We start from the raw sequence: 20,542 nt of genomic DNA on the forward strand, positions 1-20,542 counted from the left end.
AGGATCGATGATCCTTTGACAATTGTGTCAGTATCGACGTAGATACAAAACAATATTCACCTCTTATTGTTTTTCTAATCCACAACAATCACCAATCGATATAGTTTGTCATCACTAATTGAAATATTAAAATTATTTTTTTTATCTTTTATTTTTATATTTTTATTAATAAAATCAATTGGTAAATGAATCTAAATATTATATTTTCGTACTTATAAAGAAGTGAATATAACTTTTTAAAATATAGGGATCGAGATACTAAATATAAATAAATTATTATGAATAATATATAATTAGCCCTTACTTGCTAATCCTAATTATGTTTCGTTATCCTCGTAATGTTAACTTAGTTTGCTTTATGGGTATGCAATCGTTTGACAATGGCAACCATAACTATTACTACTAAGTGACCGTTTGCGCCATTGAATCCTACGGAAGGCATCAAACTCGCAGACATGACTTCTTATCGGAAGGCTTCTTCACCTATAAATGTTGCGACTAGAAGAATCGATTAGACCGAGTGACATGGAAAGGAGACTAATGAAAACCTTAATAAAAACAACAAAAGGAGATTATAATATTCTTAATTTAACTAAAAAATATTATCTCACATAAAGCTCGAGATTTGAATATTCTTAATTCAACTAAAAATATATTATCTCACATAAAGCTCTCGATGGAATGAGTCGAGACATTGAGGTTTACTGAATGTTGTACCATCTCAATGACACCACCTCCTGAATGAGACTGGTTTCTTAAATTTCTGGGACAGAGATAAATGTTGATTTAGCTCCTCCCGAATCATTTGTTCATTGACTGCCGAGCTAAGAAAGAAGGATGTCTCTATTTTTTGCTATTATAACGTTCCTCGCCTCGGATTGCAAACACCACCATCTTTATCTCAGTCATAGAAACAACCTCCCAAGAATACTCACACAGGCTTCGAGCTCACGGTTTACCTTTCTACGACTCTTATATTCTTTCGTCTAGCTTTGGTCTGAAATGTTCAGAAAAAATGATGCTCCAGAGTATCAACTCAACCCAAGATCCCAATGTTTCTCTGCCAGTTCAACGGAGCACTGGAACACACGGAAGCTGCAATAGAAATCCAAAATGGTCAATCATGAGCAATTCAAAAGCATTCACTAGCTGCGTTCAAGTTCTTGAAACATATCATAAACAGCTAGGGGAATTCCTTGTCGATCCAGACCGATCAAAGAAAAGAAAAAGAAGAGCTTGAACATTAACAACAGAGCATTCACACAGTGCCGTGCCTGTCATTTTTAGAAACATTACTCAATAATTCTCTTATTGAATCGTAATCATACTCACAGCTGGTAAATCTTTGAGGTTAAATACAAGATAATAAGATATTAACATTCGGTCAAGAAAAGGTTGCAAAATGTTTAGTTAACTTTACCAAACAGTTGAATTATTTGCCAGCTCTATACACTTGGACTAATACTATGGGTTTGGCAAATAGCACAAAACTGAAATCCATCAGTCAAGTATGGAAGCAGAGAAAATTGTTGTCGTTGTGCACACTTCTATATCTGGTCATCCTGTTGAAGGTGCTCCAAGTCTACATATCCTGCAACGTACCCTGGTGTTTGCCGTGTAGTGTGTTGATCAGATGCAGCACGGTTCATGTGATTGCACAACCAAGTGAGAATGACTCCATTGAAGGAGCAAAATGCAAAAATTTACTGATGCAGTAGTCACTGCATGTCGATCACCAACTAATCATCAGTCTACTCCAAATTCATAGTCTAGCAAGTGAGTAGAGTGTGATAAGGAAAACTAAAAGACCAACAAACATATGTTGCACTTCAAACCCCAACAAGGCCATGACAACTTGAATTTCTGAAGCATAGATGACAAAAATAGTTTATTTCAACCGACACAGTATATTCAAGAAAACATTAACGAAAAACTCAAAAATCACCCAAAACAATTTACATGATTGATCATCATTGACAGTGCATAAAGATCAGAAACAAAAACTTGTAGGTTGCCTTTTTCTCTTAAATAAGCAAAAATAGATGTGGACGACTGTTGACATTACCCATATGCCAGATGCTCTAGCGAAAGTAAAATGAAAATTCTGCAATGCCCGCAAGGTTATAGGCATAATACAATCCTAAGAAATCTAGATTATTTAGAAACAAAGATAATTGTGAAGTTTCATATCATGTGTAGAAAACTGTTTATTTTGTATTATCTTGCTACGATATGAAAGAAGGACCATTGCCCCCTCAGTGTTACAGAATATTCCTAGCTCGCTCACAGTTTCCATACTGACTGGTTACAAAACAGGTTTTCCAGATCTATCTTCATGGGCCAAGTGACTGATCTTGCACAATTCCTTGTCCTTATCACCAGAAGTTGGTTGGGACTCAGCTGGACTCATTGGCTGATTCCAACCAATTTGTCAACCTTAAGAAAAAAGAAAATAAAAAAAAATATGAGGCAGAGCCATGGATCGCAATCATAGGAGGGGAGGGAAAAGGAGAGACAGTCGGACAAAATCTGTAACTAATGTGGTGGACATGTTGATTTTGTCATGTGTAGATAAAAAGGGAAATGGAGAAAAGGTTGCTCCTAGTCTCTTGAGGGAATAGAGGAAAATCATGGGACCATGACTGTGATCTCAGAGAAAGAACTCCTAAATCCAATGCTTCACCTGTCTGGTGATTAAATGGGCACCAGGGCCATAGCGAGGAGTTTTTTTTTTTTTTTTTATATGTTGCATATATAATAATTGATTAATGTTTACTTTCATAACAAATATATAATTGTAATTTTCTTTATTAACTGTTCACCGTTATTTTTCATTAAACTGTGACAAGCATTTGGATGTTTGGTTATCAATGATAGGAATAGACCAAAACCACATCCACATCAGTTTTTGCAAGTAGCAAAATTTGGATACATGGAGGGTGACAAATATAGATCAATATTTCCATGACCATATCCCGACTTCATTTGAATAAAATAAAGTACTCTGGTTGGAGTATTTCATCATACTTTCACCCTTACTGTTATTTATATATTTTCCTAAAGGTAACTTAATTGACTGACACTAGTATATAAATGAAATTTCAGACAGCTGCCTACTTTTGAGCATCAAGTTTTCCCATAATGTTTATTAAAGTAATTATTAAATCATATGCACATCAAGTAACTGAATAAAACCATTTAACAAAACAGAAGCTAGACTTAAAACATAATTGATTTTCAATTAATTTCCACAAGAATAAGACTGCTGTGCCAATATTTGGATTCTCCACAGCCAACATTTAAAAACAGCAAAACACCATTTTTTGATAAATAATAAACTATTCCTAATATCTCAAAAAATTAGGACCATAAGCAGGGTGCAAGTTACCTTTGCATCCAGAATGAGCAAAATGATAACATCTTGTATAGCAACAACCTAAGCTGGTAGCTTCAATCGATTGAAGAATAACAAGAAGTGAGACTCTGGTGCCCAGTACACAAAACCAATCACGGGCCCCCCTCTAATGTACTGCCAAAACATGATGTTTCATGAAATAAAAATAATAATAATAATTTCAAAACATTCACAAAGAGTTAAATAATGAATATCAAACCAGTATCTCGATAGACAAATCAATACCTTTCCATCAAAAATCACAAGCTCACCATCAACCCATCGAGGATTCCGAAACCCAGGATCAGCGAGCCTCCCTTGTCCCTTATATCTAGCAATCTGGTTTGCAAATAAAACTCAGTCCTATCTGAACGATTAAGCGGTCAAAGATTGAAAAATATATATTAGAAATGTACCACTCCAAATTCTTCAGGGATAATGCCCTTATGAGGAAGCTGATTTTGCTTGCCAACCTTTGCACGGAAAGCAACCTGTTGAATCCATGGACATACAGTAGCAACTTAACACCATTGATTCCAGAACCAGTAACAAGTACAAAGTGCCAATTACAGTTAAATCAAAGCCAAAACCAAAAGAAGACTGGGGGAGAGGCAAGCAACCCAAGTCACAGAAACAAAATTACCTGGAACCATTGAACCAAAGACAACCAAAGAAAGAGAGGTGACAGAAGCTAAAGGATTAAGTAGAGGGAAAGGCAAGCAACCCAATTCACAAGGGGGAATGCACCGACAAATGGTTTTCACTTGCCACTTGTTGGCCTGTCACCTTCATAGTTCATTCCAATAACATGCAGCAGATGATATATGATCCTTGCATTTATCTGCCAAGATTCAATCTCTAGATCGACAATATACTGCATGCTCTTATCACATATCTTCTCTATACCTCCTATTTTGCATTCAACAAATCCTTCTAAATCTTTTCCACTGGTCTACCAAATTCCATTTAGTAAAGTTCTAAATTAAATCAATACCATGTATTCTCATGTCAAACCAAGGTTCTCAATTTCGATATGTACTGCCCGGTACGAGCGGTATGTACCGGTCCGAGAGGATACTGGAACGCGGACTGTCCTCCACCGGACAGTACCAATGTTAGGACCAATACCGAGGCATACCGACCGGTACCATCCTGGATTTCGACCGTTACCAAGGCATACCGATCGGTACACCCTGGCATGATAGACGAAGGTATTTTTAAGGTTTTAGGATGTACCATCGGTACACCGTAGTGTATCAACAGTATATACCGGTACGTACCATACCGAGCAGAGCTCGGTACGCTGATATGGATCAGTATTCAAAACCCTGTGTCAAACCATCTAACACCCAACAGATACATAAAGTAAGCAAAGGATTCTTTATGAGGAGCCATAAATCAATCCTTGATTTCATTTCTCAAAAGCCAAAATCAGTCACGACTATGTTCTCTATCAAATTGTATCACCCCACGCCCAAACAGTCAGTCATGTTTCACCAGCCATCGATTGATATATAACCTGACACAGCTCCAAAGTTGAGGATTAAATTGATTTAACAGTCATAACTGGTACATGAGAATAAAAACCATAAATTAGGCAACATTAACTGCATGAAAACCCAGTTTAACAATGGTTACATAGAGTCATAGTCTTTATTTGAAATTGATCATGTAATTGGTCAATATTTATGCACTCTTCATAAAATCAGCATATATAATTGACTACCAAGGATGCTCACACACTTTTTATTTATCCTAATTCCTAAGATCATTTTGTTACCACCTTATGATAGAATCCAACTCATAGTTCGGAAGGACAAACCAACTACTACATAGGAAGGTCTTAGCAACAATGTGATGTTATTTCGTTCTTATATAAATGAATATCCTTCATAACTGCCAATATCAACATTTACACAAATAAGCTATGTTCAAGAAACTTATGCAAGAGTTAAATTTTTGGCCGTGCTACTGGTAACTATTTTATGGCATCAAATTTACACTAAGGCCTGGCCAATTTTTGGTCCACATCAGCCAGGCAAAGGGTCATGTTCAGTCATACCTTTCTAGCAAAGCTTTAAATTTACAACCTTAAAACTTGTGTACAACAAATTGTCACAATGGAAGGTTATTATAGTTCTGCTTCAGCAAGGTCTGAAGTAGGTAGTGTTTCATGGGCTTAAGGCTCTTTTATAACTCTTATAACATGACAATATAGGAAGTGGATCTTTTATAACTCTTAAGGCTTCTTATAAACTTAAAAATCACCACTTTACTTCTCTAACACTAAAATATATGTATTATCTTGGTTTTTTTTGGAATTACTTTTCTTCACACGTCCTTGTATCTCCATTGTCTCCTTGCCTCATCAGATACTTCAATAAGCATCCAGATTAATTTCTCATGTCCATGCACTAGGAGTACCAAAGTTTTTTGTGATGATTGAGCACAAAAATATGTTTAAATACTAAAAAAATATTAATAACTATTAAATAGTAACATGAATTTTGGAAATCTGTAAACAACAATTGAGGTAGCTGTATTAACTTATAGAAGAAACCTGGCATAAATAAGGTGAATTTGTAGCATGGTTTTTAATTTCGATGTGTACTGCCCGCTATGGGTGGTACATATCGGCCCGAGAGCCTCTCTGCACGTGGATCGCTTGCTACCGGACAGTATCAAATTTTTTGCCCTGTATCGAGCGATAGGAGGCTGTATCGAGCGGTAACGTCCCAAAATTTCGACCGTTACCGACCTGTATCGAACGGTAGCAATCGATTTCAACTGTTACCAACCTTTTAGCTATTTTAGCTATTTATACCTAAAAACACTAATACAATATGTATTAGTGTTTTCAGTTATTTTAGGCATACCGCTCAATACGCATCCGTATGTGCTGTACCGCGCAAGGCTAGGTATGCTAGTTCAGACGAAAATTGCAAACCTTGATTTGTAGATTTCAACTCATGAAAGAATTAACAGAACTATGCAAAGATTAAACTTCTTTAAGTCTTCCATTTCCATAGTCAGCTGCTGGAACTTAAAGCCACAAGTCCAGAAGTACCTGACCAGCTGGTACAGAAGGATCACCAGTCAGTTTAATTGCTTCAACATATTCATAAAATTCTAAATTCATTTTCCCCTGAGTATAATCCTCTTGCCACTGACCATACTTGCGCTTTAGATGGAGTACATTAGAGCTGTACATTCCATGTGAGCCAATATATAGTCCTGCCATAAAATTATGAATGTAATTTAATATAAATTGTCAGAATATCACAAAAACCCATTAAAATAAGCAACATGAAGAAATAGGATTCTGCAGTTCCCATTATTTACTATTAAATGTAACAACTGAATGATGTTAATGCAAAGTAGAATACCACTTAGGGGATCTGAAGTCAAAGGTATCTCAATATGGCTGAAGACTGTTGCTTCAAGTAAAGAATGATAGTTCTGTCTGTTATTGACACTGTAATTAAGTAGTTCCTGAAGATCTTTAAGTACCTGCAGCATCAGTTGAGGATAAGATTGATTAACAGCTCCACAGTTGAAAATATCAGTTACAATCAATTAGATGTTAATTTCATGCCCATCTGCAAAAATCATTATTCCATCAGAATATGATCAGATATAGCAAATGCTGCAAAAGATGGGAGTCTGTTACATCCAGACCAACATTGTCTCTTATTACCTTGGAAAGGCCAAATATGAACCAATTTTACAAACAAAGAACATCATTTTGGTGGCTAGTCATAAGAATGAAATTTTATGATATAGTGTGCCTACTGGTCCATGAGTATTGTCATTGTTATAGATAGTCTATAGCAGCTGCTATAGCAATCTATGGTGTTAGGGGCGATGCTGTTTAATTACTTCCAACTCCATCAAGGGACTCCATAGAAGACATTATTGTGGGTCCCAATAGTGCTGTAACCAACATATTTATATAGATTAATTAAAGAATGCTCCAACAGACAAATTAAATCTAATCTCAGATTTTTGAACCCATACAATATATTAAAAGAACCCCAAGAAAATTCATTTTTTAGATTTTTTATCGATATCTAGATAAAGAGGTCTAACTTCTACTTTACCTTAGCATATCAAAACCCTCTTTTTAGCTAGCAAATGACATTGGGTCACCTACCCCACTGCCCAAATTGTTCTCCAACATCCATAATGTTCCTTCTTGCTCTATCTCACTTGGGTGCTCTCTCTCTTTATACATCTCTCTTTCTCCCTCACGCTCTACCTGTAGCATTCACTCTCCTTGCTTCATTCTCATTGATCAAATTGTGTTCTGTTGCAGTAATGTGCAGTTTCTAGTATTATATGTCACATATTTAAGATCATATAGTAAGATTGTGGATGATAAAGCCACAATTTAAGATCATATATCTATTTAAGATCATATATCTCTTTGATAGCACATCCAGACCACCTTATGAAAAATATTTTGTTGTGACAATATGAATATTTGGTGCTTAGTCCTTGGTTAACTGCAATGTACATTATTGACCCCTAACACTGCATTGATTGTCGATGATCATGCCACAATTGATATGATGATATTGAATAACATATCAACCTTACAAGAAACTTTTGCCATAGACTCTATGTCAATAATTCAATGTCTGGGTCTCCGCAATAATACATGACTTCTCTTAATAGTACATAGTATGAAGTTATATAAGTGATTCATATTGGGCGTATAATTGCTTGCTATCCTACCAGTCTGCCACTACATACCCACTACACCGTTTTTAGTCAGTGCATGAATTTCTCATCTTAGAAACATGATTATTATAAATCATAAATTGCCATCCAGGTCTCCTGTTAATCCTTAAATTGATATAAAGGAAAGGAGGCTTTTACATATCTATACTCTCAAAGTTTGGAAATACTGAAATAGCATATTTGCCTTACAAATTTTGATATGGCATATATCTCTCTCCCCAAAAATCCAAATCCTTCACATATCCCCAGCCAATTAGCATCAATCCGGAAAAACATAAGTTAAACACAGCTAAACGAAGCTAACAATAGCTAATTTGAGTTAAGAATGTATATTTAAAAAAAAAACCCTAAAATAAAACTAATGTTACCAAAAGAGGAATATATATATATATATATATATATATATATATATATATATATGTATGTATATATATATATATATATGTGCAATTTTAGTTTGAGATTGAATTTCATACACCAACCACAAAGAGCCCTATTCCAAAGCCAAACTAGAGACCTTACAAAAATTATTAGTAAGTCCATCAAGTTAATTTTAATATTGTGACTATAAGCAAGGTTCAATGCATGAGGTTCCAGCCAATGCAACCATAAGATGTTTCCATGACCTGATGTACTGGACGACAAAATCACATAGTGACCTTCCATAGTGCCAAGCCACACCAAGTTGATTTCCATATTCCAATAAACACTAATAAATTTCAAGTGCTGGTGCATTTCAAAATAAATCATGATATCTTGGTTACAGAAAAAGGCTATAGAGTTTTAGACAGATCAAGTTTCTTATAGAACTACAGAAACTATAAAGAGATATACAGGCAGTAGAACCACAAATTACATAGCTTTCTTGTTGGTATATTAGGTGATGCATGATCGTTAATACAATTACAGCAACATAAACAAAAAAAATTATTAATTAAATCTAATTTACAAGAAAAACATGTCCAGAGTGAATTCTATAGCATTTAATCTGTAAAGTTGTTGAAATAACTGTTTTTGCGTACACAGGAAAGGAGGTAAAAGATATATGCTAACCTTCAAATGTATCTTCTCTGTGTTAGGGATCACCTTAGCAAGTTCAGACGAAAGAAGATCAGCACTCTGCCGAGCAAAGGCTTTTCTCTTTAGAGTCTGTCTTTTTTCATCAATTCCACTTCTCATAACATCTTGCTCTAAAATGATTGAAAAGGACATGTGATCTCTTTTCTCTAGCCTTGCTGGAACACGAACTAAATTTGTGGGTGGTATATCAGCAGACAGCTTTGGTGTTAGACCACTGATTACAACTTTTAGTGATACCTCACTTTTCCCTTCACGTTTACCAGTAGAATCTCCAGAATCCATTTCAATGTCTTCAATGTCATGCTCGGCACCAAAGTCATCTGATTCTAGACTTTCTAGCTCTTCATCACTACCATCTTCCTCACTACTTTCTTCCTCTTCCTCCATAATTTGTTCGACAACTTTGGCAATTAGATCTCTGTCTACTTTCCCAGGTGACACCAGCTTTAAGACCCTGACCTTGACACCAGGTATTAAATCTCGTAAAATGTTTTGTATAGTAGTAATTCCATCAGTGACATTTGTATCATCATCCTTTCCTTCAATTGTCTTTACATCTTCAGCATGTAAAGTGTTTTCTCCTTTCAAACTGTCAGATGAGTTTAAGTTGCTAAGACCTGATTTTTTCTCGAATTTCTTTGTCAAGTCTCCAGAATTTTCATTCTGTTTCAAATATGCCACCTGAAAAAGCATGCGTCATCTTTTAGCCAGCAAAGGGACAACAAACAAGAAACTATGAAACTAAATATGATTAAAGAAGAAAAGATCAATAACCAGAAATTTGACAAACTCTTACTGATATGAAAAGACTTAGAAATATTCTATATTCTGACAAAGATCTAATGTGCTGTTTAGTTTCGCATAAAAGATCACTTAACATTGACTTGGCCAGAGAAAGAAAGGGTGAGGGAGGGAGGAGAGCTGAATTATATAATACTCCACCTGAACAAAAAGGATAGATGAACTTTATCGCAATATGCACTCAATATAATATTGTTTTGAATTGTTTCAGCTAGAAGTTTATACCCTCTTGCATGAATAACAAAATTGATTGTTCTTGCACAAGTTAAAGTAAAGATTTTGTAATGCACCTGTTGCTTGTATCCTCCATTGGTCCTGGTGAAAAAAACTTCAAATAGAGGAAAACCTGGTCTACCACTGGCTAGCTGTCTGCAAGATAAAAATGAAGGAACAAATACTTAAAATTAACAAATAATATTGGAGATACCGATATATAGGCAATATTTAAAAGGTATAACATATTTACTTGATCATTAAATTAACAAGTCATATTAGGTGCGAAAATAAGCTACTGAATCTTGTTGGAGGAACAAGCAAAGCTCTCAAGGCTCAACAAACAGCTGCCTTGCCATAATGAAAACTTAATTGAACTTAAAATAATCATGTTAATGCGGCTCAGATAGCCAAGCTAACAAATTCTGGGACAATGTAACCATGATTCGCCTTACCGGTCTATACCGGTGTCCTGACCAACTGTTGGTATAGTATGTACTGAGCTGTACTGAGCATACCGACATAGTACATGGGGCGTAGTGATGTACCACCCATACCAGTCTCATGTCAAACCAGTATGTACCACCTGTACCAAGCGATATGCCATGATATGGTGAACCTTGAGTGTAACTAGCTCCTAATGTTAAAGAAGGACCATATTTAGATCATTTACGAGAAGTTGAAAATGCTTGGAAAGTTCTGGAGCCATTTCCCCTAGCAAATTTTTCATGAGGATCTGAACTGTCATGCTCCATGCCAGCTTCCCTGTTTTAAGAGGGAAAACCCAATTTTCTCAAATAATTTCATTAAATGGTTTTCAGTTTTTGTTCAATTCACAAGGCAGACTTGGCTGATGTTTTTCTTGCATTTATATTATTGTAACCAAAGTTTTAAATCCCAGCCAGATGCTGATACTAACAGATGGTCGGACCATACAATACTGACAAAAGATCACCATATCAACACTCGGTGTGGGTCCGTACTGTCCAAACCAAAAAGAAATAGGCTGAGAAGAGAAAAAGAAGAAGATGATGAGGAGGAGAGGGCAACATGCATAGAAATTAGAAGGCACCAGCAGTGACCTGAGGAAGCACCAGCATTGAGGGGAGAAAGAGGCGTTGGCTGTGGTGACGTGAGGACGAGGTGCTGATGGCAGTGACATGAGGAGAAGACACCAGCAGCAGTGATGTGAGGGGATGCCCGTGGCAGCAACAGGAGAGATGGATGCCTCAGGCAAAATTTCCTATTTCACATGCCGGGCCCCCATTGTACCATTAAATATCAGGCAGTATGCCAACTTTTAGAACCTTGGTTTTTAACATAAAAAATGTTCTCAATATTCAGTCAGCGATAATACAAAATAACAGCTAAGGAAGAGTAGCTTGAACTCGGTAGAAAGAGGCGCATAAGCTTGGTCCATCAATATCCTTCAAGAACCTAAGTACCATCAAAATATGCTCAGTTGTATGTATTATACAAGTACTGATACTGCCTTCAACAAAGCTAAATGTGAGAGTCTCCATACACTCGATCAAGAGAATTCAAATCACACTGATCTTTTAGTTTTTCAATAAATTAGAATTTTAATACTCATTTCACATTGATTCCTTGATGAATTCCGAGATGTTCATGAGATAAATTATACATCGTTACAAAGCTTATCAAGTTAGTTATTCGAAGCATTTTACATAATTCAATTTTCTTAAGAAAATTATATTCAGTTTTCATATGTTTTCTTAAGAAAATTATATTCAGTTCTCTCAACAAAGGTTATGGTGGTAAAAGTTCTTCTTACTTTAGGAGTGAGTTCCTAGATGACTTTTAGTTATTCTATAAGTAGTTAATTATTTCTTTATTTAATTTGATCTAAAAATGGCAAAGAATCAATCGCTCATTCTTGGAGGGTTGTTCCAAGCCTACCACTATATATACCATATCTCGTAAGTCTTGGAGGCATAGAGTGATTTTGAACAAGGTAGGCCTTACTGATCCGTACCGATGTATCGACCGACCATCGGCATGGTATGTACTGAGGCATATCAACGTACCATAAGTCGGTACATCGAGGTGTACCGACGACATGGTAAAATTACCGAAATTAGATTAAAAAATACCTAAAAATAAAAAAAAGTTAGATTAGGCTTGTTAGGTTGGAAATATATATAAATTTAATATAATTTTAGCAAAAAATAATCTAAATTAGGAAAGAATAGTGAGATATCTTTATCGAGCTTTGAGAAGTAATTTTATGGTACATTCTGAACTGTCCTTCAATTAGTATTAAATTATCTATAAAGAAATGATTTGAATTGTTAGATTTTTTTAAACAACTTAAATTTTAAGATTCAAATGAATCAAGTAATCAATCAATGGATATACCTGGTTCTACCATCCACAAGTGGTGGATCGGGATCCTCGATCCTATGTATTTGCATATTAGTTTGATATGCTTATCGAACCCAATCCTGAAATTGATCCTATGACATAGTATACTGATACACCGTATGCCATTGGTACATCAATACGATGATGGTCGTAGTTTGATGGTCGTGAACCACATGTGCCCGAGGCGGCTTCTGAGACAAGGACAATTGTGGCATGTATTGGTATGGAGCATGGAGAATGTCAGAATTTTTAATTTCGCCACTAATCTATTGCTCCATATCATAAAATCATCATCGTACTACTGCTCGAAAAAGTATGACCAACTATCATCGTACTATTGTTGGCCGTAAGATTCTCCATAATACAACATCTCTGGATACAATTAGCTTGGCTCTATGTCTACGTTATGTAGATTCTATCGCATCTGCTCAAAAGCATTCATTGCCTTCTCATTCCCCTTTTGTATATAAACTTAACCAGTACCTCGTCGAGCCCCATGATTTGAATCTTGGGTGGCATGTGTAAAATACTGCTCCTCGGCCCATGCACTACTCTCAAATTGTATAGATGGAACCATCGACTACCCAACGTCGCCACCATCATTAGTCGAAGCACTACAATCCACATTGATGCCATGTCTTTGGACTGAGAGGGTTGTTGAATGCAATTAAGGTGTCTCATCGCCCAACTCGATTCTTTTCGACGGTGCGGTTGATGCTAGCGTCTTTCCCTTTGCCTTTACACACTAGGCAAGTGAAATAAGTTGAAGAAATTGAGAGAGTAAAATGGGTTGAAAGAGGGGGGAGGAAATGGTTTAAAAACCCTTTCTTATGATTCAAACGATCAAATTGATCATTTGAAATAGGGCAATATAAGCTCTTGATCAGTAACGATCGAAATCCGACCAATACAAGTCAGTAACGATTATATTTGGATTGTTACCGATCAGTACAAACCCCATATCGCCCAATACAAGATTATATAATGGTATCGCTTGGTATAGGGCGGTCCGTATACTGATCCCCTATCGAACCGATACAAATCGCTCATACTTTGCAATACAGCTCGGTACAACAAACCCTGATTTTGAATGAAAGAATAGTTTCTTAAGAGGTCTTTGTCCATTAGATTCAGAGTTGTATCTCTTCGGTGGATTCCCCGGAGTGGTGAGTTCTTAGGTCCTATATCCCTAATTAGACTCGTCGGTGTTAATATTTGTATCTCTTGGGTGTTATCCTTGGGTGTGTTACTTGTGCAGTGAGCTTGTAATCTTCCCTTCTATCCCAATTTCCACTTAGTTCCTCACCATCCCAAATTCAAATGGCAGGAAAAGATCTATCTAGCAGTTGTTATTTATTGTTGCATGTATTTCAAATTTAATATATATAAAAAATACTTCCACTCCACATGACTATTTGATCCTTTACAACCACAAGTGTCATCCATGATCTATTTTTCTATAGTTGCAATTTTACAAGTTTTAATTGTCATACAAAATTTTAATTAAACCAATAATAACTAATGCACCCATAACAAAAGAAGCACAAATGTAGTCATCAATTCACAAGTCAGGGAACTAAACAAATCTGGAAGCAAGTAATACACCTGGGGCTGTAACTTCTTGCAACATATCTTCCATACTCAGCGCTTATATGTATAATTCGACCATATGGATCAGCACCATCTTCTGAAAAACCTGACCACCAGCCAACCTGCATGTCTTCCCAAACACATCAATTTCACTGAAGCAAAAGTACAAAGTGGGAAAAGAAACCATTGTTACTTATCACTAGGATATCAGAAAATTTTCTTAAAATACAAAATCCACTTTTGTAACCCCCAAAAAAATCATAATGTAACTCCCTTCCAATCAGCATCATACACTAAGCCAAATGAACGTCAGTGTTAGTGGTCTAACAAGTTCAAAGACAATATACAATATTTTTTACATATAATTGTTAAAACAATCACCACAAAGCAAATACTTTGCCAACAAGCCTTTTCAAATCATCAAAAAAATTTCTTAACTAAATCATCTTCAATTGATATGAAAAAGTTAAACATCATTAAATTAAATTAAATGGACTTTACCAGCAAGAATATGTTGTGAAGCTATTCAACCTTGAACTGGGCTCAGGCAATGGCCAACGTGAGCCTAGCCAGTATAGGGCTGTTCATCCTATTTTTTGGGAAAATATAAAATGTCAGTCTCATTTCCAGTGCCATCGACCACCATGGAGGACTTAGGTGATGGTATGGCAGCTTTTTCAACACTTGAATCAATCCTTGTCTAGAGAAGCTGAATACTATAGAGAAAACTTCAGAAAGACTTCAAACGACCAGCGAAGGCTCCTTAAACCAATATCCAAGTGAATTAAAGCAGTGTTACAGCATCCTAAATAGATTGACAGACTTATAAGACTCCTAAATCATCCAGAAATGGCAAGGAGAATGACAGTCTAACATAGGACTGCCTTCCTTATTCCGAACAGGTGAGGAGAGGGCAGTACTGCAGCAATACAACTCAGAAATTGTAGCACAGTCTCAAATGCTATCTTTTTATTTCTAATGTATAAAGTAGAGAAATCTAGAGTATTTATATTTCAACTTAGTGTATAGGACTTGGGCATTGGAAGCACAATAGAAAGATATGATTGTAAATTTCTCAGGCTCATGCTTGGACACTCCTTTATGCTCATTAAGTTTGACACATTAGTGGCAATCTTTCTTTGGAAGATCTTGAGGGGCTCCAACTTAAATTGAAAAAACACATATTAAGAAGATCCTTCTAATGAAAAATTCATAGATATTTTGATTATTACCAAAGGCAAAACCTACATAAACATACAATAGTTAACCTTATTATTCTCTCACTAATAAAGGTACTAGATTGCACAAACTGTTACTAGTCAAGTCACCAAACATTAACCATTCACTTAGATTCTTCAAGCACTAAATCATTCTTTATAACTTGACTGGCCATGTGCCATGGGATAGACTAATCTAAATTCTTTTCAAATATGCCATCTGGACAATTCCGATTGACTTTGAGTTCAGTCAGAAACTTCAAAAGAGACATGTCATCCACTAGAAAAAGCAACCATAATTATTATTTTGGACAGCTTATTCAATCCAAGAATACTCCCACTCTCACCATTTGTTGCAAAATGTAACTCCCGAAGTCAAAGAAAACCTGAAATAAAACTGCAAGTAAACCTAAGAGACAGCACAGGCACTGAACAGCAGTTTAAGAGATGTGTGTTTGGCCCTTTTTGTAGTCAACCTCATCTGAGTGCTGGACCAATTTATAGACTGTTACTTGCATATTATCAGAAATGACAATAAAAAAATTGCATAGATTGATGACACATTGTCTAATCAGACTTGATGACAAAACATATTTACTACTTTTGTAACAATAATTGGACAAAGCTTCATCACTAAATCAATTGCTGAAGTAATAGATATTTAAGAATTTAAAAGAAATGTATATGAGTTAACCGACCAGTCCTGCCCCAGCATGGTCACGAATGTGAGCTGCACCATTGTAATTCTCTTCCTCTATAGCTCTCTGCAGCAACAACACTATTAAGAAAAAAAATAAGCTTAAACATGATAAACACACAAGACAAATATCTTACATTCATAGTGGATATTGCTGTCCCAACAATATCATTTTCTGTAGCACCAGCAATAGCCAACTTCAGCTTTACAGCATCTTCATACTCCTCTTTAGCAATAGCATCATTTAACTGTGACTGAAACAAAACCATCATAGGGAATGGAACTATTAGAATAATTCCAACCGTATCATGCTCAAAAAGATTCAAACAAACTTCGTTAAGTAAAAAGACATTATGTTTTGTAAAGTTGTCGACAACATAGTTAGAAGTTAAAAAAAAAACATCTGCAGAGACTAAAACCAACAAAATAATATTTACACAAAAGTTTGAATATGGACCTTAATATTATTGCAAGATCTGAATATCCCATAATTTGAAGATCGCAGGAATGACGCGGGAGCTATATACTACCTTGTAGCTCTCATCTTAAGATTCCCAGTATGAATGTTAGACTAACAACTAATGCAATTCTAAACTACTGATTACATCAGAATGTTCCCTATCTATCAAGTACGTACAAATAAAGAAGTAGCAACTGGGATGTATCATGCATAACTGAGTTTAATGACAATCATCAGCTTTAATCAAGGGCAACAAACTAATAAATATGCAGAAAAAGCAGGGACACTGTAAGCATTCTTGTCTGCACCAAATAACCTTTCATCATAAAGTATCCTTATCCTGTTGTCAAAGGTGATTTAAAACACATCAACACCTAAAAGGTAACCAATGCAACTACATATGCTGGGTTTATATGCATTGTAGGTTCAATCATTCTGTGGCATGTGATCATGAGTGGATAAAGCACTTCCAACGAAGAAACTATTGTTGACAACACTTAAACCAACCAAACAAGTATGCCATATATAGTCAAAAAGGAACTAGCTCCATATTATGGGAGATTTAGACATAAAATTGTTAAACTGGTCAAACAACAGAAATATTTCTTTACAATAAGATTCTTACGAATGTCAAATACATCATCTTCTCCATGATGTAAACAATTTTCAACCAAAAAATTATTAGACAAAAATCAAACCAGCAAAACTGTGTGATTCATGGTAGAAGAAAGAACCAACACCATAATTTGAGAGATATAGAAATATAAATGTCAAATTGATCATAATAGCTAATAATAACTTAATAATAGAATTCCTACAAGTACATCTACTTCATGATGGTGCAAATGGTATACAGAAACAAGTGAAATTATTGGTTTTAACTTTTAACATCAACGTTTTAAAGTTATCTAGCTCCTACTTTGTTAAATGTAATAGTATTTTCATCAATAAGCCCCAAACACAAACATACATAGTATGGTACTATATAGCAACAACCGGGTAATAATGAATAAATAAAGTAGTCCCAGTGCAAAAGGCTTCTGCCAAGATGGGATCTAGGAGGGTACTCTTACCTTTGCAGGTAAAGAATGTGTTTCCATGACGCGGAACTTTGTAACCAAGGTTACAATGTTGCACTAACACTCACCCTCTAATAAGGCAATTATAACAACCAAGATATGATTTTATAACATTATCCTAAAGCAGTTATTATGCAAGCTTCAGATGCACTGCTGTCATTCCACTGAACAACCAAATCATATGCTTGCCACATTGGCAATTTACAATGTGCTTCACATCAAATGTCAAATTCTTCAATTTTTTCAATGAAACAATAGCATATTAGAGTAATCAAATGGATGTGCCAATTGCCATTAAACCACCAAATCTCTTTTTTAAGAAAACTGAGGCTATTCCAAAGTGGGTGATTACTGCCTCACCAGGCTCAAGGCCCTTTTAGAGAAAGGTTTCCACGTTTCTCCCTTACTTTAAAATGGTAAAAATAGTAGCAGACTCACTTTAAGATGGTAAAAAGAGTAGCAATTTGCTGAAATTAATCCAAGTTGCAACCGCATATATAACTAGGATAAAAAATTTTCACTGCATCACAAGGAGGAAAATTTTAGATTCACATAAGGGGGTCATAAGGTTGCTTTTTGTGGCAGAGACCAAATTTGAGTCACAAAAATAGTGCCTCCTCTTGCAGAGGCAAGGCTGTATACGTTGTCTTTCAGACCCAACATCAGTAAGACTCATGCAACCGAATGCCCATTTTTTAAGTAAGAGAACAAAGTCAAAGAAACTCAAGCAATATAAGACTGTGGCTCAAGGATTACAATTTCAGTCCGTACCAATGTACTGACCCTTGCTAAGTATGGTACATACCGAGACGTATCGATGGAACGTCGGTACGCTCAAAATTATAAAAAACAACAGTAAAAAAATCTGAAAAATAGACAAAAAAAAGTTAGATTAGGGTTTTTAAGTTAGAAATAAATATAAATTTAGTATAATTTTAGCAAAAAATAATATAAATTGATCTAATATTGATCAAATTTTGATTAAATCATCGTTAAATTCACTAATAATAATATTAAGAAACTTAATTAAAACTTGATTAAACCTATTATACTATCCCAAACATATGATCCAATCCTTAATATGCATCAAATATAAAGATTTGACCTATTAAGTGTCTAATTTTGAAAAAAAAAATCAATATTAAACACATTAATCACAACATTAAAGACCTTAATTACTCCCTAATTAACATTATTCTATCTTCAAAAATATATCAAACAACATATTAGACACTAAGTCATATACCACATAGAATAGGCTTAATCATCTCATAAATCAATGAAAATATAGAAAGAGAATACATACCTCTGAATTAGAGTGTTTTTCCTCTTAATCCTCCCAAATTAACATCCTAAAATTGGATCCAATGCATAACTCGTAGCTTTGTTGAGTTTAGGAGGGTGAAAGTGTGAAAATAAGAGAGATATGTAAGCAAAAAAGAGTTTAAGAGAGTTTAAGAGATTGAGAGAGTGAAATGAGTTGAAAGAGAGGGAGGAAAGGATTTAAAAACCCTTTTCTAAGTGACCGTTTGAAATAGGACAATCTCATATCTTGATCGGTAACGATCGAAATCCGACCGTTATCGACCAATACAAGTCGATAACAGTCAAAATCCGAGCGTACCGATTGTTACCGATCAGTACAAACCCTGTATCTCCCGATACGGGTCAACTGTTCGATAGAGAGTGGTCGGTGTACCGGTATCCTATCGGACCGGTACCAGACGGTATGCATTGGTACAGCAAACCCTGCCGTGGTTCAGCTTCCATCACAAGTATCCACCTGAGCTCCAGAAGAAGTAATTCTTCCCATGAAATGAATCCAGCGATAGGTAGATTACTCGACTTTGGTACTACCCTTAAAAGGACAACTTCAAAAGAGGAGATTTTACCTTTAAGATGGAGAGAAGCCTCTCCTGCTCCTCGATTTCCGTAAAATGCCGCTGCCACCTCTCCCAATCCCAATCCCCTCCATCCACCCCATTCTCCTCCTCCATAACCGTCTCCTCCTTACCCTGACCCTTCCCCCCTGCCGAGGCATCAGCCGACGACCCATTCCTTGACCAAGAATTTCGGCACGCGGTCAAAAAGTCATCCCACCTCTTGGCGGCGCCACTAACGACGTCCCGGACCAGAGAATCCCAGCTTTCATGGGCGGAGCAATCGTTCTGGGAGGAACCTTCTTCCTGCTCATCCGATGAATGGTTCTTCCGGCAGCGGCAGAGGAAATGGTCCGGGAGAGCCCTAGAACCGCCGGCAGGGGCCTTCTTGAGTCGGGGAAGGGCGCGCCGAGGGGGGCTCGAGAGCCAACTCGGTGCTTTGGTAGGGAATTTGGCGGCATTAGGGTCGGCGCGGGCGGAGGTCGACGAAGGCTGGAGGCAGGGAGAACGGATCGAAGCCATTCTACGTCGTGGAGAGGCGAAGGGATTAGGTTGAGCAGCGTTACGAGAGGACGGAAAGTCCCTCTTAACGCTGTCCACCAGACGTCTGCTATTAATTGCTGCAACGAGCGGTGTAAAATCCGACCCATTAGCCCAATACCCGAAACCGGAGGGCATTGGACGGTGGCCTGAAATAAAGATCCGACCCGTTAGCCCAACACCCGAATCCGGCACCTAACGGCAGAAGTCTTCTCTTAATTCATACGATGTTAAGGTACTGAAGGAAGCAATACATCTTAATTTTCTTTATTATTTTTCATACAATATTGCAATACTCGGCCTGTATAAGTTTCAATTCAGGAATAACTAAAGATGAATTTAAATGGACCAAAGAATTACCTGTTGTGGGCAAATTTGACTAAGCCAAATGCTGAAGAGAATAGTTGGATCATCAATTTCGATTCAAATTTGATCAATGTGAAAAAGACTGGAAGATCAAAGA

The 20,542-nt window shown here is 36.3% G+C and overlaps 1 protein-coding gene across 4 annotated transcripts; it reads right to left on the reverse strand.

Annotated features, from left to right (window-relative positions):
- Nucleotides 1-568: 568 nt before the first annotated feature.
- LOC135673511 (protein EXECUTER 1, chloroplastic-like) lies at nucleotides 569-20,128 on the reverse strand. 4 transcript variants are annotated; one of them, XM_065182540.1, is made up of 12 exons: nucleotides 19,552-20,128; nucleotides 16,258-16,374; nucleotides 16,122-16,187; nucleotides 14,222-14,328; nucleotides 10,309-10,387; nucleotides 9,191-9,898; nucleotides 6,781-6,904; nucleotides 6,462-6,628; nucleotides 3,811-3,885; nucleotides 3,641-3,733; nucleotides 3,389-3,529; nucleotides 569-1,095 (listed from the first exon to the last, which is right to left on the reverse strand). In XM_065182540.1, the coding sequence occupies exons 1-11, from the start codon at nucleotides 20,059-20,061 to the stop codon at nucleotides 3,437-3,439; spliced, it is 2,139 nt and encodes a 712-aa protein (XP_065038612.1). In that variant the 5' UTR covers nucleotides 20,062-20,128; the 3' UTR covers nucleotides 569-1,095; nucleotides 3,389-3,436. The 4 variants fall into 4 exon arrangements, with proteins under 4 accessions (XP_065038612.1, XP_065038611.1, XP_065038610.1 ...); XM_065182539.1 differs by lacking the exon at nucleotides 569-1,095 and adding an exon at nucleotides 1,281-1,603; XM_065182538.1 differs by lacking the exon at nucleotides 569-1,095 and adding an exon at nucleotides 1,281-1,863.
- Nucleotides 20,129-20,542: the final 414 nt, after the last annotated feature.

This window comes from Musa acuminata, chromosome BXJ1-5, assembly GCF_036884655.1.
Source record: "Musa acuminata AAA Group cultivar baxijiao chromosome BXJ1-5, Cavendish_Baxijiao_AAA, whole genome shotgun sequence".
NCBI lineage: Eukaryota > Viridiplantae > Streptophyta > Magnoliopsida > Zingiberales > Musaceae > Musa > Musa acuminata.